The 25,730-nt window shown below is 38.9% G+C and overlaps 1 protein-coding gene across 1 annotated transcript in view; it reads right to left on the bottom strand.

Annotated features, from left to right (window-relative positions):
* The window catches only part of PCNX2 (pecanex 2), a 145,697-nt gene that overhangs the window by 101,506 nt on the left and 18,461 nt on the right, over nt 1-25,730 (bottom strand). Inside the window, exons 8-12 of the mRNA XM_066546767.1 lie at nt 15,195-15,330; nt 11,989-12,131; nt 10,691-10,844; nt 10,561-10,593; nt 3,360-3,531 (exon numbers count right to left, since the gene is read on the bottom strand). Coding sequence (XP_066402864.1) covers nt 3,360-3,531; nt 10,561-10,593; nt 10,691-10,844; nt 11,989-12,131; nt 15,195-15,330 — 638 coding nt within the window. The remainder of the gene's footprint in view (nt 1-3,359; nt 3,532-10,560; nt 10,594-10,690; nt 10,845-11,988; nt 12,132-15,194; nt 15,331-25,730) is intronic.

The raw sequence follows: 25,730 nt of genomic DNA on the forward strand, positions 1-25,730 counted from the left end.
CATGGGGACCCAAAAACACACTGCTGAAAATGTTTTAACTATCCCCAAAACACATTGCTGAAACTCTCAGGAGATATTGTTCCTTGGGCAAAGGACTTGCAGAACTGCCAGAACTCATCTTATACTACAGACTTACAGGCCAAATGATTGCCTCTGCTGTAGCAACTTCAGAGAAAGTGGAATAAGAGCAATGGAAGGAAGGATGAGATTAAAGAGTTGACAGTACACCAAGATATATAGAGACAAATGTAAACAAGGAGGGAAAAGTTACTTGACCATAGAACTGTCCTCACCTCACCCACTCTCTATTAATACCTTGAACAACCCTAGCAACTTCTTTAGCTAAGGCAGCTTAGTTTATCTCATCTTGCACCAAGGAGCACACAGGACAGGAAAATAAACAGTTGTCACCTACAAAAAGATTGCACTTAGAAGCAGCAGATTCCCTTTTGGGAAGCAGACAATAAAACTAACTGATTAATCCTTCAGAATTGCATTATGAATTCCAGAAAGAATTTCTTTAAGCATCACACATTTTCATTGAGACCCACAACCCCTTTAAAAGCTGGACCACTAAGAGATCATTGTGCAAGCTGCTGCATTTAACACTGCAGTTTTCCTCTAAACAAGTACATCTCACATAATGAGAATAAGGGAAATAATGAGTGAGAGAGAAACATAAATTATGACTTTGGAAAATATGTGTCTTTTGAGCAATGTAGAACAGCAACATCACATTGCAAACATTTTAGACATTTAGAAAAAAAGATGATTTAAAAAAGTATATATCTGAGTAGTAAAACATGCTTCTTTCACAAGGAAAATAAAAGGCATTATTTCAGTGAGAAATAGTCTTTTTGTTCTCTCACTTTTGAATATGGGAGAGCACAACATCCACAGGCTTTCTTCCCTTGACAGAAGTTCAGCCACGGTTAAAAGGAGCAGGCAGAGGACTCACTATCAAAAAAATTTGCTACCTCCTGATTCTTAAGTCTTCACACAAACTGTCTGTGAAACTGTTTCATTTACCTGTTGAATGTTTAAGTGGTTTCATCACAAGAACTATCATATATAAAATGCACAACTACTTTTGTCACTAACCACACCTGTAGGTCCCAGTGACTGAGGTTGGTTGTCTGTGCCCTTACTTGCACTTCATATGTTAATCTAGCAAAAATGTTAACTGAAATAAGGAATTCAAGATGAAAACCATAGTCGGAATTAAAGTAATGAACCTCCAACTAATAGAAATTTAAATCAATAGCAGAATCATCACCAATTTAAAACAGAATCAGATCATAAGCAGATTGAAAATAAATGAACGTGTTAAAAACCATGTTTCATAAGTAATTAGGTTACACATCTAAAAAATCTGCAATTATTTCTTTTATGACCTTGCTTCAAGACTTTTATCAGAGTATGATATGCAGCATCACACTAGCTCTATGATTTACATGGCTTTTGCTTTCTACCATAATAAGCACCTGAAATAAAAGACTTTTCCTTTCCTTGGTACTTAAAACACAGAGTCAAAAGTTCTTTGATTTCCAAACATATCAACTCCAAATACCACAATAAATTCTGATTAAAATATGAACTAAATACTCATTTTACGATGACAGAACAATAAAAAGATATAAAAAATACCTAGCAAATAGGCAGAACTGCAAGGCAGCAGTAAGACTTTATTGGTATTTGCAGTCACCAACTTCCCTCATTATTTTATAGCCCAAACAAAATACTTCTATACCTTCATTACCTAAGAGAATCTACACTAAAAGCACAGCAAGATGACACAGGATGCCAGACTGCCATGGCTTACAGAGGTCACTGCACTGTGAACAATTGCAAGGATTCACAGCAGCCAGAAGTTAGGGCTCCCATAGAGACAAAGCAAGGAATAGCCAAAGCACAGCACCAAACATCACTTGAGTCAAGACACCATGGCAAAACAAGAACAGGGACAAGCAAAGGGAAAGGGTTTCTTCTCTCTTTCTTATTTAATGCATGCCAGCTGGGGAGATGAGCCTGTATTTCCTCTCTCCCCCACCCCCTCCTGCTTCAAGAACATGCTCTGCCATCTCTTTTGAGACCAGCCAAAATTAACACATTTATAACCACACTTTGTTTTCTTATGCTGGTTGCTATAGTTTTTCATTTATCTCTATCTCAAGTGTCATCTAGAATTCTTGTTGAATTATTTATCAGCATTTTTACTGCTCACCTTTGACAGACAGAGAAAATAAGATGTAAGGAGAAACTTAAGTGAGACCAAAGGAAAGTAATGAAAGAAGCTAATTAAAATAAGTGAGATGCATGCAGCTCTTCACATTCCCCTGTTTCTGGTGAGAAGAACTGGGAGCCATAGTGCCCTTGTTAAGGACCAGGAAGCCTTGCTAAAAATAGTATGCCCTTCAGGCAGTAAGTCTGACCTGAGTATGGCAAAAAGCAAGTACAACAGTCACAGGTGAACAAAGACCTCAAAGGTTACACACTATATCACAAAAATGGTTTTCTTCTGCTACAGTATGGTCTCCTGGTTCTAAATTCACAAACCACCAGGCCATCTTTGGTACACTACAACACAGCTTTCTGGGAAATTTTCACAACTTTTACAGTAAACTTCACATTCCCCACTTTGTCCCTTAACGGTGTTGCATTATTCATGGGAGTGCAGTCCAGCACTTGTATCTGTGGCTCAGCTGGTGTAACATCACAGTTATAGACTGTAAGTGTGGTGTGCAACAGGAACAAGTGTCCTGACAGAATAGGGTAATGTCAGCTGTGGCCACTCCAAATCAGTGCCAAGGGATCACCACACCTGTCTTGGGGCAATATCTGAATGTCCTCAGCAACCTCAGAACATGATTCTAGAAGGAAACAGGTTGAAAGAGCTACTGCAGAGTGGCTGCTCCACACTAACTGGTCATATGGACAGTATGATTAAACTAAGCCAAGATAAAGCACTTGGTGATCAGAAGATTGATGTCCATCCAAGGAACTGGCATGGATTAGCTTCCAGGCATTAAATTTAAAACTCAAGTTATTCTGCAGTAACTGCTCCACACAGACAAGCCATTACACAGATGAACAGCATTTCACAGATAATGATTTTTGCTAATAACATCAGTGACTTTTAGTTTTCTATGGAGACATTTCTATGAGCCTCATTTCATTAAGAACTCCTTTTACATGAGGGAAGGTTGCCAGCTGCCCCTGCCTCATCTTAAGTCATTCCAAATGTTTCTATCAATTTGATTTCAGGTTGTGCCTCATAACTTGCATTTGATTGTCAGCATGGGAAAACAAAGACTCACACTTAATTCCTTTTTGCAGTCCTAGGAAAAACATTGACTCACCTATTACATGGTCTCTGGCTGACTGGAGAGACCTGGGTGAGAAGAGCTTCAGGCCATACATTGTATAAACAGGAGGATTTGTGTCTTTAGATCCAGCATCTAGCAGCAAAATAAGGCCACACAATATACAAAAATATACAGGTCTGCTGTAGATTATGATTTTATTGTGTCCCTGGAAGAAAAACCAAAAAGTTAGACTTTTATATTCATTCTTCTACTGCATGCACTGCATTAACTTGGAGAGAGGGTCAGGAGTCAGACAAAATATTTTAATGACTTATACATAATAATTAGTAATAAAAATGTGACAAAGTATTTCATCTTCTTCCAGAGGAGACTTTCAAAAGACACAATGAGCAGTTAAGACTGACTCCAGCAACCATTTATGCTTTTGAAAAACTTACCCTTCTGGACCTTTCAAAACTTACTAATTCCAGGAGTTGCCATTTTTTGTGAAGAAAGAAACCTCAATCTGTCTGCATCTTTCATCTCAGTAGAAAAAGAATTTTTCTCAGTATTTCTTTTATTTCAATGAACATCTGCTTCAGGTGGTTTGACTTTTCTTTTTTTTTACTTTATGAAATTTAAAATTAATTTAATTTTTAATTGACTCCTGGGAATAAAAACTATAATAGAGCATATGCCTGGTACAGTGTGAGGCATGGGGATGGATTTTTCTTCATGAATTTAATTTTTTTGTTTCTTTGAACCACTTGACAGCAAAACAGCATGTCTTCTGAAAGGGAGTGTCTTCTGAAAGACACTCATCAGCAGTTTCTGGTCTGCTTCTTATGAAGCACTTTGAAATTATGATCCAAAGGAAGTAGGATCTGGAAGGAACCTCGTCTGATGTCTTTCATATAAATCTCTAACACAATTGATTCCCACTAATCCTACAAAACACTTTTGTGGGGCTGCAGGCCAGGGAACCCAACAGACACTTAAGAAGAACTGTCGCAGACATCTTTCATGAAAAATCCTTTCTTAAGATTTTTCCTTGTGACAAGCTGCAGTTCAGCAACCAAAGTAAAGAATGGTTATCTGCTGCTGTGGAATGCAACAAGTGATTGGTCTCCTGTGGGTGTTTGGATTTCTTGACCACTCATGGCAGAGCTAGCTCTTGCTCTGTCTGAGACACAGATCCTTGTTATTCATTCTTTTCTATTCTTAGCTTAGCTAGCTGCTGAAGAAACTTTTCCTTTCTATTGCTTTTTAGTATAGTCTTAATGTAACATATATCATAAAATAATAAATCAAGCCTTCTGATCATGGAGTCAACATTCTCGTCTCTTCTTCATCCTGAAAACCCTTGTGACCACAGTCACAAAGAACCTTAATAGCTCTCCTGGTAGCAAGCTTAAGGGTAACTAAGACATTTTAAACACTGATGAGTCAAAAGTTTCCTAGAGTGTGAAAAGCCACAATCAAAGTGACAAGAATCCAAGTTTGCCTTGCTTAAAGCTGCCGTGCAACTGTTCTTATTTGAAAAATGCAATTTAGGTGAATATAATAAAAGATCATGTCTTTTTTTGAGTCTACTTACTGACTTGAAACTGTGGCTGAGTTTGTTTGGCTGCCAGCCAAGCTTGCATGTTAGATTGCTATTAACTGATCTGTACTCTCTTTTGGGATCAATCAGTTAACAAGGTGGCAGATTACAGGGAACTGGTGGGTTTACATCATGCCTCACATCCATAGAATATGAATCAAGTCAGGGACATAAATCCTTGCTCTTTAATAAATTTCAATTTTACTACTTCTTTTTTTTTTTTTTTTTTTTTTTTTTTTTTTTTTTTTTAAATAGGACACATGTCCACAAAACAATCCATGGAGAATTACAAAGATAATGATACAACTTTAAAAATGAAAAATAATTTAAGCTATTACTTTCTGGCCTTTTTTAAACTTCAGTTCATTTATGTAAAATATGAGCTGTGCCTTAGGAAAAGAGACCAATAAATATGCACCTAAACAATTGCTTTATGTTTTATATGCTGACATTCACTCTAGGCTGTTTTATGGTGATTACACTCTGTTGCATTCTTGTCGTACCTCTTGACCTATGGAAGCCAGTTTTATCTTTGCACAGTGATTATTTGAAGGCAGCTGGGTAAGACAGAGTTGATGACTACAAGCCCAGAGGTTTAACTCCACACACCTTGCAGTCGCATGCAGAACACTGACATACTCAATTAGGATTACAGTGCATATTTAACTCTTACTTCTAAAGAAGTCTGCAGTGCTTTGGGTGAAGAGCTGGCTGAAGGGTGGGCAGAGCTCAAAGAGCTGCACTGAAAGGGGCCACATCTGGCAGGACCCATCAGCAGTGAAGTTCTTCAAGGCTGAGTTCTTGCACCATTTAGCAAGTTTGCCAAAGATACCAACCCCAGAGGTGCTGCTGACTCTGTTGAGGGTCAGGCAGCTTTGCAGAGGGAACTAGAGAGACTGGAATGCTGGGCAGTGATTAATGAGATTCAATGCTAGGTCCTGCTCCTAGGATGAAGTAATGCTGGGCACAAGTGTAAATTGTGAGATGAGTGGCTGGTAAGCAGCCCTGCAGAAAGGGGCCGGGGGAGCTGCTCACCAGCAGGTTCAATGTGAGTCCACTGTGAGTGCCACCAGCCAAGAGGGAAAAGTGCATCTGGAGTGCATCAAACACAGCAACATGAGCTGGTCAAGAGGTGATTATCCTGCTGTACTCAGCACTGGTACAGCCCCACCTTGAGTGCTGTGTGTTTTGGGCCTCACTATTTAAAAAGGATGTGAAGGTCCCTGAAGGCATCCAGAGGAGGGCAACAAAGCTGGTGAAATCGTTGGAAGGAATGTCCTGTAAGGAGCAGTTAAGGATTTTGGGCTTGTGCAGTTTGGAGAGGACAAGGCTGAGGGGCAACTTCATTGCTCCCTACAGGTTCCTGAGGAGGGGAAGTGAAGAAGGTGGTGCTGGCTCCTGTCCCATCCAGTGACAGGGTAAGTGGGAATGGCTCTGGTGGTTGATGCCCCAAGCCTATCAGTGTTTAGAGGAAGCATTTGGACAATGCTCTTAACAACTTGTTCTGACTTTTGGTCAGCCCTGAAGTGGTCAGGCAGTGCCACTGGATGATCATTGTAGGTCACTTCTATTTTAGTTAGAATAGAACAGACTAATACAATCACTCTTACCATGCTAACTATAGTAATGCCACTTATGATTAAGGAAGCAGATTCCAGAGGCTTTCTGAAAGCTGCAAAATGTGAACAAATACTACCTTCCCTGTTTCTCAGGTGGTGGTGGTGGGTAATGAGACAGAATCTTGAAATCTTTCTAGAACCTTATCAACAGAAGCAAAGCAATGCAGCAGCAATGCACTCAGAAGGGCAGTGTCTGCACAGCTCCTGCACTACTTGGGCTGTGCTCAAGCTGAATGAGCTTCCTAGAGCACAGCAAACACTCCAGTCCCCACATCTGGGGAACATGCAACACAACAGAAGAAAGAGGAACTGCCACAAGTATTAATGTGGTATTTCACTGTCATTTACATGCTTCATGTGAGGGGCATTATTTGGGACAGGACTGGTTTGAGGGCAACAGTGGACACCTTCTGGGACAGAGAAGATCACTTCCCAAAAGTCACAGCCAGGGAATAGACATGAAACTTAATTTTTTAAGGTTTTAGAAAGAAACAAACAGAAAAATAGGAGCAAAGCCCTCCTGTACCTGCCCCTGACAGACAAAGCTAGGCAGCCCTTCACCAAAATGGGCAGCACAACTTGTTTAACAAGCTCTTTTAGATATTAAGGGTTCATTTTGTTTTACTAAGCAAGCTCACCAGATTTTGACATGCAAAACTGATTTAATCTTGGTGAAATGATTCCACTCTGTATTCTTGTTTAGAAAAATTTAAATAATGAAGCAGAATTCCTTTTATATTTTACATCTCATTTGTTAAACAATCTTTTTTTTTTCTTCACTGATAAAAATGTTGTGAAAACTTTTCCCTTCCCACAGTCTGCTAAAAAAAGTCACTTTTTTCATGTCCATGTTTTTCATTAATATGTTTCAGATACACATTCACATCTTACCAACACAGCAGTGATGCATCTCATATTTCTAAAACAATATTGAAGACTTTCAACAAGGAGTATTTTCACAAACACTTCAATTTACTACAACAGTAGTTTTGACTGCAAAGCATCTTGATAGAAAAATTTTAGAAATATCTAATGGATTTTTTTTTGTTTGTGGGTGCACACATGTAAAAGGAGAAAGACAGAAGGCTTTTTTATATAAAGAAATGTGCACGTGCTCAGTTCTACAGAAAAGCTTACAGGGACAAATTACAAATACTTCGTAAGTGCCTTATGGGATTTAGGAAACTGCCTGTGGTAGCTACACAACTGAGTTAGCTATCTGCTTTGGGACATAACAGGACTGAGACAATGAATATATGTAAGAGATTCCCTAAATCTTGTTAAGAGCATGATTGCAATCTTTCAAGCTCAAATACCTTTGTAAGCCTGAGCTAGATGCTGAGCTTTGCAGGTGTCTTATGAGGTTCTTAGAGACAAGCTCGCCTGATCCTTCTATAGAGCCATTTACTAAATGTAAAACCTTGCTTAAGGTTTTTCTAAAATCTTTCAGTGCACATGACAAGGATCTCTTGGATCTCTGAATTTTTAATACCCTGCAGTCACCAGCAGGTTGCTTGTATCAGGTGACTAACAGCAAAATATAACACACTTTGGAATGGACTTGATTTTCTTCTTTCCACCACTCCAGTGAGGAGGCTGCTCCCAAATTTCACTATCCCAGAACCACATACCCCTGTGTAAACAGCACTTAAAGGCCACCAGCTCCCAGTGGACCAGAACTGAAAAGGCTAAAACTCCAGCTGACAGGAAAATTGGACTCCCATCTTGAAGCAGCCACCAGTACTAAACCTGCAGCAACAATAAAAGCTCTTTCCTCAACAGCAGCAAGTGAATACACTCAGGGGGAGTTTGGAACAAAAGCTTATGGCATCTCTAGGCATTGTGTTTTCTGAACTCACTGGATGCTATTTTAAAGCAATCTTTCAAAATGCTACAGGCTAGAGATGACAAAGTCACATTAAACAGAAACAAACTCTGCACATGATATAGGGAAGAAGTTTGGAACCTCCTTGGCAGCCGTGGATAACATAAGGCATAGTGGCTACTCATGGATCCATGAACAGAACTTAATTCACTGTGCAGATCTGAGGCTCATAATGGTTTGTTTCAAACTCAAAAAAATCTCATCTGCATTTTCATTCATGGGTGTGATACTGATCATTCTTCAATCACTCTGCTGTTCTCTATCCTTACATTAACATCAAGAGACATTATTGTCTTCAAATTTAATGCAGCCACATGAATTATGAAACAGTACATGGTATTTCTTCTTGCCTACTCATTCTCCTGTTTCTGAGGTGCTTAGTAGCTCAAGCAAGCCTTTACAAATACCTGTTGTGTTAAAAAGTTATAATGTAGAAATTGCTAATCTTCTATTTTAGCATGACAACACCTCTACCTTTAAAACCCTTAGTGGAAAAGCTTTCTAAATTTTATTTCTATTGTAGTTTGTATAGTGCACAAAAAGTTTGCAAGAGAGTATCCCTAATAAAGTTTTAGGAAAGAAAAGGAATATGGGAATACACCTATTGTTACTTTGTTCCATTGCTGCATGACTTACACAATACAATACAGCAAATAACACTTGTAATAGTACTGTGAGAACCTGAAATTCAGACCTGGATTCTGCACCAAAAAAAAAGTTCTGTTTAAACACTACCTTAGGTTTAACACTATAAAAACATATGGGCTGGAGAGGTTCATAATGAAGTTTTGACTAAACTGTTTGCCCCCCACTTTAAACAAATGCACACACTACTAATGTCTGATTAAGTGCAAACTACTTGATTACAGTTCACATTATTATATCTAGACAGATGCCAGTTGGGCTGACAAATTATATTATTTTACTCACAACATCCCCCAACTTTTCACTGAGATTGGACTATTTCTCTAATGTATTGAAAATATTATCCTACAATGGGTAAGTTGCTGTTTATTACCTTTCTCTACTTTTTATGCAGACAGGTATTTCCTATGAATGCATTATAACCAAAACCATAACTTCACCCCTAAATAGTTGCCATGAAAGAGAAACTGAGAATCTTCTGAAATCCAGCTAGTGAAGTGTGCAGTATACCTATAGAAAAAACATCAATTTCAAGTTCAGCCTGTACTTCTAGCCTCTAAACTGACAAAAATAATTGCACCCTGCCAAAGGGAACTGATCCAACAGACCTGAAGTTTTCAACATGTCATTTTTGAAACTTGAGGGAAGAGAGGACATCCTCAAAAATATTCCAAGAGCTAAATAAGAAACATAAGCAACTAGCACCCAGTGTAAAAGAAAGGAAAAGGCATTATGGCCACTGAAATGTCTTCCAAGATCCACAAATCAAAAATGCTAGGACACCATGATAGGTGGAGTGATAAAGTTGAAGTTGTAGGATGATGCCTCTAGAACAGTCCTATAATAAGGACAGACTTGTGTAAAGAACTGGTTATCAGAGTTCAATTTCTTAGACATATCCAATAAAAAAACCCATAGCAATCAGCAAGGGTCCTTATATCCTGCATTCACCCAAAGATTCAGCGATTTCTTCAGGACACAAGCACAGAAACTGTGACCATATTGTAACAGGGAAAACACCTGTGTCATTCGATGATCTAATAATACTTTAAATAAATAATTTTTCAGTAGCAGATTTAAAAAATAAAATGATCAATCCCCAGTCTCAAAGAAAAAAAAATACAAAAAAAAATCCCAACTGAGCAACGACTGAGCTGCTAGTCTGGAACTTTTCTGCTCTTTTCTGCCTGTTTCTAAAGGAAAGCAAAGAAAAGGTTTGTGTGATGTCACAGGATCCAACATCAGTAAGATAGTCCAGATGAATATTCACTGCACATATTAACTTAAAGAAAAAGCACTTTTCTAATAGCAGTGATGAATTCAAATAGCTTAAAAATAATTAAACTTAGTACAAAGTCTTGAAATCACAGATGTATTTTTCTTTTTCATAAATCAGCTAGAACAGCAAACAGCTAATACCTGTGTTTCACTGAACAGCCAGCTGTTTCACAGTACACAAGAGATAATAGAGGAGAAAGACTTGTTTTACTGACTGAGACTTACATGTATGGGCGAAGCAGGATCAGGCTGAACACTCTAAAAACAAAACAGAAAAAAAAGGTTTGCTTACAAGATTTTTTCTTTGTAGAAGTTAGAAGAGAATTCAGCAACTGGCTATGAACTTGAGTCCTACCTTGAGGAGAGAATACTGGCAGCTGGCCATTACGAGACAGAACAACAGAACCCAAATGTCTTTACAAAAGCCTTGGTTCAGAGTCAGGAATCCAAGAAGTGAAACAAGAACTACTAGAAGGACAGCAAACACATTTTCCTTTATATCTTCTGTCCTATGTGAATAAAAGTGTTGGAGAAGTACAAATATTTGTAGATTCATTAGAGCAAGGCAGGTGCATTTGTAGCTGGTATGAGCTGTGAGTGCTGCAGCCATCAGAGTTCACTGGATCCCATAACTACATTTCCATGTTCAACAGTATTTCATCCCCATGCCAAAAACCTTACCCAAAATGATAGCTAAAACGTTGCAGGAAAAAAAAGCCATATGCACTGAAGTCTAACATCCCTTCCCATCTCACTTTCCAATTAGAATTCCACAATGGAGATGATTTGAGTGTAGAAAAGTGTATGCTTATAAAAGCGAAAACAAACAAAACAAAAAAACCCCAACACATTAACAACTACAAATAAAATCAAATACCCAAACACTTTTAAATGAGGAAATAAGGCCTTCCATTAATGAAAAATATACATCTGACAGCAAAGAACTGGATGAAAGACCAAATCTGTCATCTGATGTGTTATTTATCTATTCTGTTAGAACATGGAAACTGAGATAAAAAAACAGTGTCAATATTCAGGCTGCAACAAAAGAGCTTATCAGCAGAAAAGATTTCCATGCAATTGAAACATAGAGATAAAACACTACAGATAAGTAAATATCTGCTCTGGACTTGAAACTCCCTGACATGTAGCCTGATTTCTGCATCAGGTAAAACTGCCATCTGAAACTTCTGCTGTGGAGTCCATGTTAACCCATATGGCACAGCACCACCAACAGAAGCAGAGACAAACTTGAACTGGAACAGATGCAGCAGCTCAAAAAAAAACCCTTCACCTGAATACCATTCTGTAAATCATTTTCTTTTTTTAAACATTAGAGTACTTGGTTTACAATACCCTGGGACTCTTCTACTACTGATTTTCTCATCAGAAATCATTGGATCTGTAACATCTGTGAGTCAAATTACAGACTAGTCTACAAGCCTGGCACTCACATGAATCAAAGTCTCTACCTGAAGACAAAGGGTAGCAAGAACCACTGAAACCAACCCCGAACTTCAACTTAAAGCAAAAACACCCCTATCTACTCAACCTGAATTCTCCTTCTCTAGTGATCAGCACTGCTTTCTGGACATGAAGAGCCGCCCACCTTAACACTACCTAGAGCAGCTTTTCTAAAAAAACCAAGCTTACCTGTCCAACAATGCCAACAAGGTAAGACGATCATACCAGACTTTAATCCACTTGCCAGGGAATATAACAAATCTGTAAAACTGCCTGTTCAGCTTCCTTTGTGCTGAAGAACATGAAGAATCCTCAGGGTCCTGGCTGGGCTGCTATAAAAACAAACAAGAAATACACAAAACTCTCTCACACAGCTGCCAGCAAAACAGGAGTCCAAAAGGCCAAATTTACATCAGATTTTTTTTTTAACTAAAAGGGGTAGTGGGAGTATATTAGCATATTTATTTTCTTAATTTTAAATTAAAAATAAAAATATCACACTAGCTTAATTGTTGCAGAAGAACAGAAGCTATTTAATTATGTAGCTCAATAGTGACAATATGCCTTAAAAAGTAATACTAAATGTTCATTTAAAAATTAATTATTTTTTAGTCCAGATCCAGTACATGTCTAAAGTTTCTTTTAGATTTTCCCATGCATAGGCTAATTACAGCACATCACAAAAACATGACAGGACAAATCCTTCCTTTTAAATAAGGAAAAATTATAAAAAAAATAAGTTAGCCTTAAAGTCTAGAGGTATGACTTATCAACTTTTCCAGACCACAGCTTTGTTTATCTTTCCAGAGATGCTTTGAATACCACATCAGGTGTGCCTCCTCAAGAACAGCAAGAGGAGGAAAAAAAATTGCAAACAAGCACAAAGAGCATAAACAGCACTAATTTAAGTGTCTCTAATTATACCATCATAATCATAAATCCACCCTTTTGAATATTGCTTTTGCCAGATTCTAAGGCTTTTTCCAACTCTTCTCTACAACTCCCCTCCAACTATCTGCAGACCATCAGTCAGGCCTGCAAAGCTAGACAACAGATGAAAAAAATCTCTGCAAAGCAGTGATTTTTTTACAAAGTACATCATTACTGATGTTATGGAGGGGGAATAATCAATCATTTTTCTTCTAAGAAGAAGAATTTGAGATTTCAAATTACTGTGAATTCCAGTGGTTTTCTATCTCCTCCTAGGCAGCCTTTTACCTGCCCCTCCTTAAAGATAATTAATCAACAAATATACTTATTATAGAATTCTAGGCAATGTCTATATTAGAGTTATCTATGTTAGATTAACATTCTTAGTCAGGGCAGGGGATTTCTGTGTGAAGCAATTGATTTTAGAATCATAACTGTTAGCAAAGCACAGTTTTTTAAACAACCTGTCCACCTGCACAAAGGAATTGTTACATTTTTTTCCTCAGAATATTGGAATCATTTCTAATCTTCCCTTTCCAGGAAAAGGAGTTTTAGACAGAGTTTACACATGACAATGTACTTCTGTGCATCAGCTGGGAAACAACTCAGATATCCTCAGTCTGCTGGCAAACATGAGGTGAAACAGGCTAGCATAAGCTCTGGAGAAAGAAATTCAAGTTTAGGCATTTAACCTCATGCCTCCAATTGACTAAAAGTGTACAGCCATGCAGAGCCAGGGAGCTGAATTGCTAGTAGTGCAGGACAATCCCTCATACTTCTGAGCATTGAGATGTGCAAGGAGTTGCTGGGCTATTTAGCATTTTTTCCTTTATTAACAATTCTGAGTGCTTAAAAATCCATGAGACCAATTGCAATCCTTTCACTATGCTGACTTTAAAATCTGAAAGTAGTTTATATCGTCCAAATTTTAATATTTTTATTACTACTTTAAAAAGTAACTTAAACATGGGGTCAGGGCATTTTTAAAGAAAAAAACCATGTTTTAAAATATTATAGTTGCTAATACTGGCACAGTTTTGTTTCTCTTGGGTCCTATTACCCAACAGAAAGTAAAGCAAAATTCAGACTGCTGCAGTCATTAACTTCACACATCTAATGTAGATTGCTCACCATAACTAGATAAAACAAATCAAAACGGTGGCAGAGAGTTCACTAAAAACACCTAAGGATCTGATCATTGAGTCCCCAGCACAGCCTAACATGCCTTTAGCTGAGTGCATAAGTGAACATTTTGGCTCCTGAGGAACTGCAACCTTTGGATGAAATCCTCTGTGTGAGTCTTGCACTGCTTAGGTGGGAGTCAGATTTTTGAGCTGGATTTGGGAAACTCTCTGACTAGCCCTGAGCAAGCCACTCAAGTCTAACTGTTTCTCCTATCAAAAAAGGGCTTATAAAAATTCACTTCATAAATTTATATGGTGTCAGCGACAGCCTGAAGCCCTAGCTTCATTGAAATCAATGACAATGCTTTTCCTGATTTATGTAGGCTCAGAATTTCATGTTTAGGAAAAAAATTTCAGAAACCAGGACATCCTGAAATTACTGCCTGGCCTGGCTACAAATTTGCTAATGTGACCTTGAGGAGCTGTCTTCCTCAAAGAGAAAGAAGAAATGACAATTGTTCTCTAATTTACAGGCAGTTTACAGGACTATAAATATCTGGAAAACATCAAAGCCTTTAGATGGAAGACACTGTCCAAATATGAAAGACACTATTTGGGACAACTTACCGATTTTTAGTTTAAAATAGTTCCTTTATACAAGTTACTACTAGCTTAACATTCCAGTTAGTGAAAAGCTAGTGAAATCTAAGATGAAAGGCAATTAACTGTCATTTTACTGTTATTCATAAATACCAAACTAAAATTTGCCATGGCAGAGAGAAAGTCAAAGGTATTATAAAAGAAATTGTAAAAACAGATTATATAAATCACAGACCCCAAACACTGTAAAGTTCATGTCCACATAAGACCATGCAAACTGAAGTCTGAGGGCCTTTTTCTTTTACTAGCTGCATTGAGGAGGTGGCTTCAACATTCCACAGCAAACAGTCAGAGGCCTGGTTGCCCAATTCAGAAAAGTGAAACCAGACATGAAGTTTTATGACAGCAATGACTCTGGAATAAACACTTCATACTATTAAAATCTGGTGGTGTGTCTAAAATCCTAACAGCTGTGTCCTCTTCCAAATGAAATATGGTTGAAGATAGAGTATGAACTTTTTCGGTGACTGAGTCTTTAAATAGTCCCCTAGGACACTACTCAGTGTCAGTAGAAAACAGCTGAGTTGCATCCATCAACATAAAACACATCTTCTCCCACATGAGCAATAACCAGGAAAAGCAGTATAGCAAAAACAACAAAATTGTCTCAGGAACAAGCCTGCAGCCTTTGTTCATTGAGCAGTTCATCAAGATGCTAGAAACTCAGATATAACAGTGTACCCGTGGGTTTTCTGAAAGGGTCCTTCTGGCCACCATCAGCAGGAGCTGCTGCTGAAGCGCGCTGGCTGCTTGATCCCCAGAAGATGGCTCTTGGCTCTCTGAAGTGGTAGTACTGGAGGAGCTGAACTGTATTTCACTGTGCACAGAGGACAGGAAAGAAAGAGATTGTTTTAAGCAGCAATATCTTCTTAACAATTCTGAAATATTACAGGAGAAAGCCTGTAATTACACTACTGGTTGGCTCACAGGACTTGGGAACCTTCCACCTTCATATCTGAAATCTAGTACAGATCCACAAAGCAGTCAACACCCAAATTCAGATACACTTGATTTACTACATCCACCACAGAAAAACAGATACTTCTGTATCACAGCTTTTCTCATTTTGAGATGAACACCCTCAAGGAATCACACTTCACAAGTGCCTTTTTCTGTCCATTGACAATTTAAGTTTAGAGATGCACATCTACAGAGCAAAACTGCAAAGTAGATACTGCAGAGATCCCACAATAGCTTCCAACAAGCTCACTTAGGTACCAAGCTAGTCTAGTTTCACCTGCACTGAATTCGGTGAGTACTGATTTACCCTGCTGAGAATTCAGGCTACAAGAACTTCCTTCTGCCCAACCAGGATAATAATACATGAGCTAATTCACATAAGGATAATTCAGGATATCCCCCATGTACTGAGTGCAAATTCACCCTGGGAGGGCCCTGAGCAAGATACTATTTATTGTTTTTCCCTCACATTTCCTGTTTTGTGTTGTAGTACAGTACCTAAATACTTGTGAAAATCTGCACTTAGAGCAGCAGTGCCTGTTGGGTTGCAGAAATCGTGTTACCATGACATGACTGACTGGGTTACAGAGACAACTTTATTGAAGTGAAATAATTGTTACTTGGGGAAGAGATCTATTTTGAATGCTTCTTTCTAATTATCTTCCAAATGGGATTTATACATCAAGTGCTCTGCTCCAAGCTCATTGCCCCACTGCCTCTGGATACCTGCCTTGGGCTCTTACTACTTTTGTATCTACTTGAGGTGAAAGCACCTCAGTGCTCATGCAAGGTAGTCAATATCTGTTGTTCTTATTTTGCATAAAGACAAGCAGGAAGAAACTAGAGCAATCTGCCTACAGTCAGCCAGGAAGCCTATGGCAGTGCAAAGATTAAAACCCTCCTCTTGCATACCCTACATTTGCCCCAAAGGCACCTTATTAATTTTAGTTAACTCAACTTTCCTTGCCTTTGGTTGCCAGTTCAAAAAAGCATTGAAAAAAAGCATGTTAAAGCATTAAAATTGTGGCTGTCCTGCACATGACTGGACGTTAACTTCAGCTGCAGTGGTTAGCCTTGTTATGGAACACAGCTCAGTGTCTGGATTACTTAAAAGAAGGGCTGAAGTGCCACACCAACAGGTTGAAATGCATACACTCTTTCCTCCCCTCCAAGATTTGATAGCTCTGCCTGGACCAACAGGAACACAATCAGCCTTGGGATGTCAGCAGAGGAGCCATCCTGCCTCTGGTTTCTCAGCCAGGTAGTTTATGTTTTCAAAGCCTTGATTGCTATCAGACTTGAATTCCAGACCTGATATTCACCATCTGCCACTCCAGCAGAACTCTCAGCTGAGCAGAAATGAAAGCACCCATACTTCTGACCCTCATGGCTTCCTCTGCACACCACACTCCTCCTGCTGCAGACAGCAGCATGATCCACTCCCCAGAGTCAGGAAAGCTGTCATGTTCCCTTTGGACAGCACTAGCAAATGAGAACACGGTCCAACACAACCCACTTGATGTCCCAGCCACAAGGCTGCCCTCTGTAAGAATCATCTCCTTTGTCAGCAGTTATTAACAAAACAGTACAGAAGGGATGGCACTCATCCAAAATCCTGGATCACAATCAGAAGATTCAAGCAGGAGGAAAATGGAGGAAGCCTTGAGGAATGTCTCCCAGGAGTAAGATTCCCACAGATATGGACTACAGAGCAACCTTGCCCAGTCAGAAGGAAGGCAAGGGATTGTTTGTTTGTTTCCTCAGGATGAGCTGTCCCATTCCTTATGGGTGCAACCCTGAGTCTCCCTGCTCACAGCAAGAAGTAGGCAAATTTAGCCCAGGCTATGCAGGAACACTAGCCTGGGAATTCCTGCCCAAAAAGTGACTCAACAAAAGAGCAGGGGAATAAAACAGTGGTTGCTCATTCCTTCCTAAATGAAGAGTCAATCTTTACTAAATTGTTGCATCTTTAGCTGTCTTTCTACAAAAGCCAAAAGTATGTTGAGATCGGACCACATCTTTAATCTCACATTCACCAAAAATGGAAATGGCAGAAGGACAGATGGATGGAACAGAATACCAGAGGAGTCTATCAGCTCTCAGAAATCAACAATCTTTTATTAATAAGCCTTCTTCCAAGAATAAACCTAGAAGATCAAATCATCTACCACCAGACTTGAAGTTAATCAAAAAGCCAAGAGGGCCCATAGTCTGTTTTGGGTTCGCATCAAAAATCCATAGCTCCATCTCTCAGCAAGTGGCAGAGGAGACCACAAGCAGCCAGGACTCTGACTGTGGGGAACAGTCAGAAACTTTATAAGCCTGAAAAAGCAATTAGGGCAGAGAAGTTTGGAAGGCAGAGCTAGTAAAGCAACAATTCCAAAATCAGAATCTGTCATCTGGCAGTCATCAGCTTCATTTCTCTGTACCTTCTTATTCTCTCCTCATCTTCCATTTCCTTCAGCTCCTGTCGGCTGCTTTTCTCTTCCTTATCCCTATTTTCCACACAACCTCCTTCTGACATTCACTTGCTACCCCCAAAGATGAATTGCTTGCACAGCTACTTAGAAACTGTACATCTCATCTGATGACATTGCTATCACACTGACAGCAAACACCAGTAAGAAATGCAATGATGGTGTTTGTGTTTTTGTAAGCCCATAAACTAGATTCCATAAATGTATTACCATATACAAATAGGAGCAAACACTCTCCAATCATAAAATCATTAAACAGAGCTGATCGCAGTATAACACAGAATCTTGCTAAATAGAAAATCTGTTCATTTGCAGAATCAAATTAATATTATCAAGATCTATCACAGTAAACTGCACTGCTAATGTAAGCAAAGGTATAATTGAACTAAATTTTGAGTCATAAATTATTAACTAAAAATATCTTTTATAAACATACAACATACGCAGATCAAATTCAAAAGCAACATAGCACCCTCTACTGATAATTGGGTATAAAACCAGGAATTTTTTTCTGGCTCATAATCCCATTTTGTAAGAACACTCAGTAAGCACAAGACAGTGCAGCAACCATATTAACACATAGAATGTTTCAGTATAACCACTCAGTGCTGGAAAAATCTTCCTTCTCCCCCTCTGTTTAGCCTGTTGCCTTATACCATCAACAACTTGGCCTTAGCCATTCAAACATAATCCAGCCTAAGTCATCGCCTTTGTTAGGATTATTTTGCCTTGGGTCTGATCCCCTCCATGAGTTCATTATACAGGCAAACCACAAAGAATTCCCTGTTAACAAAGCTCGTTTGCAGGTCTTGGTTAAATTTCATTTTAACCTGCATATTGGAGAGAAGACAAGTCTGCACATGCTAAAAACCAGAAAGATCACATTGGACTGCCTAAGAAAGCTGCCTGGGTCACTACAGAGTTTACAGTGTGTAATAAATATCATAGTGATAATAAATAATACAGCTGAAAGCTGTGCGCAATACTCCCTAAAATACTGCCCTTAGGTGATGGTAAGCAGCTACGGCTGGGAAGAGCCAGAAGGCAGCTCAGAGTTAGAAATGTCTCCTCCTGCACATCCAACAAGCAACTGCTTCTGGAGTACTGGTCTGAGGTACACCCAAAAGCACAGAACTGAGACCTGAGTGACGTGGTTGTACAAAACCTAGCCAGTGCTGACAACACAGCAGGGACTCAGCACACCCATACCCTTGTGCTCTTTCAAAACAGTCAGTTTGTGGCTCAAATGTAGCTGTCTGAACTGATGCTGCTCATTAGGTCTCCACTAGAGAGCTGCCAGCACCAATCTGACCAGAGTACTGCACAGCTCAAGACTGACACTAAAAGCCACTAAAGTTGTGGATGTTGCTTCTTTTAAGAAAACGATGGCTTACAGTTCCAAATAACAAAAATAACTTACACTAAATAACTTACACTAAAAAGCATCTCAGAGCATGTAAGAAGTTTGAAATACGCCAGTGATAGCTGGATTAGCAGTGGATAATTATGCGACAAATCCAATCACAGGAAAATAAAAAACTCAAAGAGGAAGCACTGTTCACTTTTTTTGGTAAGACTTAGCTGTTTCATAAACTGTAAAATTAATTCAGAATGTGCATCTTAACTTTCTTCAGTATTTACATCTCATGGCAGGTCAAGCTAAAGACAAAATCTCTCTTAAATGTTCATATTTTTCTAGTTGTACAAATGTGTATTTAAACACATTTTACTACAGGATTTGGGGATAATTTTTGGTATTTGTTTTACTAGCAAAAATAACACCTTTAATGATAATAAGGCAGAGTATCTGAGTTTACAGAATGTGAAAGCTGGATGTAGTGATATGCTGGCATAATAGGCAGAAAAGATATCAGATCACTGTTGCAGTGTTGCAATAGACTGCAAAACAAGCAGTGGTACATATAAAGTCAACTACTGCAGATGGACAGAAAGGCCTTGTAAAGCACATTCCCAAAGGCACTGTGGTCAATATGAAGGCAGGAAGTGATAAATGCCTTCCTTCTTACTCAAATGGTAAGAATGGGGTCCATTTAGTACACTCTTACTTTCCAGTATTCAGATACTTTTATGTTGCTAATAAGCATGTAAAATGATAATTTGCAAGCCTATTACATTTCAAAGCAAAGATAAATATCCCAAAAACTTTAAAAACAAACAGTATGTGTTAGTTAATAAACTAGAGGATTCATTTTGAGAAGATGCAGCCTTATTGGAATTAGTGCATTAATAGCTTCCACAGTTGTGTTATCTCCAAAATATTTTAAAACATTCTTTTTTGCTCTCCTTATGGGAAGGCAGGGTATGGGAGAGAAACCAGTCCCAACACATAAAGCACTCCATAAACTCCTAGTACTGAGCAGGATTTTGCTGCCATCATGTGGCAAAATGGTCCCCTCTCACCTCTGAGTCTCATTCTGTTGAAAACACTCGTGTCTCTGCCCAGTGCTCAACGAAAGCAGGGCTAAAAACCCCTACACAAATAAAGGAAAGGATTTTTAACTGGCCAAGCTTAACAAAAGGGTTTCCTCTTGCCCCTTGCAAGCCATAAGGAAAATGCTACTAAGTTTGTAGAGAGTACTTTTCAGAAAAATCCATGGCTTCCTTACAACATAAACATTACGATTTTCAGTGCACACCCCCTGCTCATTTCTGTGTTCAAGCAGCTCTATGCCCAGGGGAGCAGCTCATCTGAAACCACTGAATCCCAAAGAGGACTCTGTAATATTTGTCACATCCATTTCAAAACATTCTCAGCTGCAGAACTCCACAACCTGACAAGGAGCATTAAGAAATCTTTAAGATTCAGCAGCTAATTACAAGAGCAGTGGGGGACTGTTTATTTGGGTCACCTTGCTGAGAAATACAAAGATGCTTTAGTGACACACTTTTTGGTCACATTCTAAAACATTTTGAAACACCAAAAAAAAAAATCTACTCTCTCCTATGAGAAATAACCTCAAAGTTTCAGGGAATTTTCCAGCAGCGAACATTCTAAATATTAGTGGATTTATGAAGGAGACATGTAGTACCACTAAGGCATTCAGATAGACTTTCATATAGAATAACACACTCAAACAGCTTATTCTGGAGTGAGAACGTAAATCAAATAAGTTAGCTCACTGATCTGACATTCTCTCTTTTGCCCAGGGCCAGAAACACCAGCACTCTGCATCTGTACTGACAGGTACCTTAAATTATTTTTTTAGTACTTGTTAGCCACTAGTTTGTTGCAAATACTTTTAAACTTTTTGCCCCAATGATACCAAAAATAAAACTATTCTCAAAACAAGCAAAAAAAATATAAGTAATTGTTTTAAATGGAGGTGTCTATCTGTATTGCAAAACATTTTAGCTATAACATAGCTTTTTAGAAGCCTGGTTTCAATGTCAGAGCCTCATCTGAAAAAGGTGAGGAGTTCAGAGGATCAACTGCTCAGACAGAACATGTCTGGAAAGTGCAATATGAATGCATGATTGAACTGGTATGGTTGAGCCATGGTGTAGTAATGAAACACACATGAATATAATTTTATCCTACAAAAGGTGGTGTTTTAATAATTTTACAGGTAAATTAAAATATACATGACCAAGAAATCAGGATAAGGCTCAAACTGGAATATTTTTTTTAAGGTATAGAGCAAGTTGGATTTTATATATCATTCATTCCAAATGAAAGCTCAAGTGTTACACAGTAAGGAGAATCTGCAACTAAGCTAAAGGTGCTTTTTGCTAAGAGCTGGGTAATCCTTCTTTCTGTTTGTACTGGTTTTGGTTGGACTAGAGTTACTTTTCCATAGTAGCTGGTATGGAGCTATGTTTTGGATTTGTGTTGGAAATGGTGTTGATAACACAGGTATCTTTTAGCTGTTTCTGAGCAGCCTTTGCACAGAGCCCCAAAGGCTTTTCCTGCTCCTCACAGCACCCCATCAGTGGGGAGGCTGGGGGTGCAGAAGCAGCTGAGAGGAGACAAAGTCAGAACAGCTGACCCCAACTGACCAGAGGGACATTCCCTACAATATGGCACTCAGCATATAAATCTAGGTGAAGGAGGAGGAAAGGAGGATGTTTGGAGTGATGGCTTTGTCTCCCCATGTCACCAAGACTCAGGGCAAGCAGGTGTCCTGTTCAGCCACCTCCAGGAAAGCCAGGCTCCACCACATGTCTTGGTGACTCACTTCAGAATAGATTCAAATGGTCTTTTTGTACTAATTTTTAACGTAATCTATGAGCTGGGAATAGAGTTTATACTTCTGTCAAAGCCTGTCACAAAGCAATTTATGGCTAGAGGTGAATTTGGCAGAGTAATGGGAGCATCAAATTTAGATGCAATCAGCTCAACAGGGAATCCATTCCACTGGGACTGCTGGCAAGAGGTGTTGCTGGCAAGCCAACAAACAAAAGTGGGGTCAGGGTAATTACACTGACAATAACTGGGGACTTGATTAGCCCTGCCAATGTTTAAATAATTTACCAAACTCAGTGACAAGAATCACCCACCAAAGTGGGGATTATGATGGAAAAGGAATTACCTACTTTTGGTGATAATTACAACATAAAAACCTCCTCAAGATTTAACTTGGCTACGTCTTCAAATATTTTAAAAGCTGTACTGCTAGACAAGTGAGAGACAATTTGGCAAGAACCAAGTACAAAAACAATCTGAAAAAATTCTAATTTTCAGTAACCTTTAAGAGAATTAAGGGATAATTTTGAGAATTATTAATAAGAAAGTATTTATACTACATTTAAGTGTGGAGGGATAGAATGTAAGAAAATAAAGATAGTGCAGAAGGTAGTCTCACACCTGAGGAGTTGCAGCTGTACCAATTGCCAAAGATTAGGAACAGGCTGCCCTTAATAGGCCACAGCTGTGTCCAATAAGAAGAGGAGTGCTACAAAAGAGTGGGTTAGCTGGGTGAGGGGAGAGTTGGAGTTTGTTGGCTGTACAATGAAGGAGTCAGAGCTGTGAGGAGCTGCACATGAGAAATCACCGAGAAGGTATGGGAGCTTTGCAATTAGATGACAACATTTAAGAAGCTCTGTAGATTTCCTAGGACAAGGACTGCAGGTACAGGTAATATTAGGAACAACTACTATAGTTGAAAAAACCAACAATTAAGCTAAAGAACCAAAAACACACAAAGACAAAAAGTAGAAAATGATGGAATATATATTAATAATGATAAACTGGAGAATACTCCAAAGATCATCTCACAACACTGCAGAACCAGAAAGACATGACAAGACAAAGTCTATTCCCTTTAACAGTATTGCCTGAAATGTCAAGGAGTGTCTGAAGGAAGAAATCACAGACTCCTTCGGATTTGGACATCTGCTTTCTCTGGCACATTGTAATGTGTCTATGCACCCCTTCCTAAGCAAATGAAAAGCAGGAAGCACACAAAAGCAAAAAAGAAAAATAAAACTGTAACACGTCCTCACTTCTGTGACAGCGACATTGTTAAGATTTTGAATTATTTGTGAGAAATTAATTTTAGATGCTATGACAAGAAGATAAAATGTTTATGGGCCATAGGAATACTACTTTAATTTCAGTTCCTAATAATCTGATGTGAAATGCTTAAGCCTACAAATGGAGAAGACAATAGCAGGACTCAATAGACAGAAATAGAGTTAGAATTTGAATTGAAGACCATAAAATGCTAATGAGTTTGTCTCTCTAAGAACTTTTTTTGAGTAATATTTAAACATCACCTTCGGTTTTGCAGAACACTGTTAAAAGATAGTTACCTATAGCCAATTCATAAGGAAATTACTTTACTCTTAGCAAACCAGCCACAGTTCATACCCTCTCCAGTCAAAATTCCTTCCCCTTCCACAACTGCAGCATCCCAGAAGCATCACAGCTCCTGGACACCAGCAACAGGTCTGCTGCCTCTCCCACCAACACCCACAGGGCAAGAGGCCTCTTGTCATCCTCTGTCCTGAGTCAATTTTCCTGATAAAGAAGCACATCAGGATACAGTCCATTCAAAGCCACGTGGTTATTCCACTTGCTCAACTCAGTTTGACATTTTCCCCTAAGGAGCTGCTTAATCTTAAAAGTATAAAGCAAGCATGATTGGTGATAAGTGTTTTAAGAGCTCATACACATCTACTGCAAACCTTTGTATTGCTCTCTGTGCTTATTCTAAATTCTGAAATCTGGGCTCCATGAGACCAAAAACCCACCCCCTCCTATGAAAGGAGGATGACACCTCTTTTGGCTAGGCATTAATTTTCTCCTACATCTCTTGACTCATGAAATCTAATTTGGATGTCTTTTTACTGAATTCACACAACAGGCCTAAAGCTATTGGTTGTTTCTGCACCATTTCAATTGCTCATGAAGTTGCACTGTCAATATTGTTGTCTTCTCCTTAGTTAACTTTTTCATGGGCTGGTCGATAAGTTATGTTCATCTCAGAGGTGCTTTCCATGTCTCTTTTTTAATATCCTTCCATAACAGCAGCATCTCCTGTTGGTATGGATTACTCTTATGATGAAATCTCCACCAGAGAGGGCCCACCCTCAAGGGAATAGTTTTTGTCCTGTCTCCAGACAGACACACAGAAGAGATTAAGTGAAGCACTCATTGATTACACCTCATGCTTCATTTTATCCTATTTGCCTTTTTCTTCACTAATAACCTTTCCTTCACTGATCATTTGGTTTATCTTTAGCAAAAAAGAAAGTAACCTCACACAACTGATGAGCAAGCCTGTAGGTGGGAAGAGGGGAAGATGCATCATTCCTGCATTGTCCCTCAAAGCAGGTTTGCTCTTCCATTTTCTATATGCTGTAAGTGCTCCATATTGTCTAAATACAAAACTACTTGATGCTGAACACCTGAAGAAAAAAACAAAAACTCCTTCCTTCCTGTGCTACCCTTCAAGCTACTCACAGGTGGCAGAAACTGCCCACTGAACAAACAGCTATCACTAATCTCTCTGGCCTAGACATTACAAACTGCCCCTGCAAAAACCAGAGTAAGCATACTTCAAGCTTCCTTGTCCCCTTTCCTCATTTTTCATATTAACTTCTGCTTTGAACTTTCCTTCATGCTGTTCTCTTCTTGGAAAAGCTCATGTTCTGGCTTCCCATTGACTCCCACAAAGAAAGTCCTGGGAAGCCACTCCTCTTTGCTGATTTGGTCCATTCCCTGAACTATCACTTTACTCTGAAACTTCCAGCAAACGTGCTCATCTTAAGAAATTACATGCATGTAAATGCCTGTAAAGAATATCTGAACTTGCTTTGTTAACATGGTTGAGTGGATCCCTTAAAAATAAACCTCATCCCTTAAGGTCTGCAAACCAAGGCAGAGGTGTCACAGAAGCATCTAGCAAAGGCAGATTCAGCATGACGTCTTACTTGGAAAGGAAAATGGTCCTTTCTTTGATTAAAAAAAAGTCAGGGGACAGAAAACTATTTCTGAATTTGGGACAGATTCAAATTCACAGTTAGATGAAGGGGGAGCAGAAGAGTGTTCTCTGCAAGGTGAAACAAAGAGAGTTGCAAGAAATAAATAGAACCCAAGTAAAATGTTTGAATTTTTAGGTCAAAACTGAACTCCACCAGGATGGGGGCAGGGGGCTATTTTGCTAAAGACAGAACATTTCTACTATTCGATTTTTTCTTATTTTTTACTCTTTGCCAACTGACAAATAAAAGCATTATTCTCATGTCTCTCATAATAGCATTCTATCTAAAATGCTAACACTGTTTTTAACATGGTCCCAAGTTTTTCAAAAGCCTC

The sequence above is a fragment of the Molothrus aeneus genome, chromosome 3 (genome assembly GCF_037042795.1).
Source record: "Molothrus aeneus isolate 106 chromosome 3, BPBGC_Maene_1.0, whole genome shotgun sequence".
Lineage (NCBI taxonomy): Eukaryota > Metazoa > Chordata > Aves > Passeriformes > Icteridae > Molothrus > Molothrus aeneus.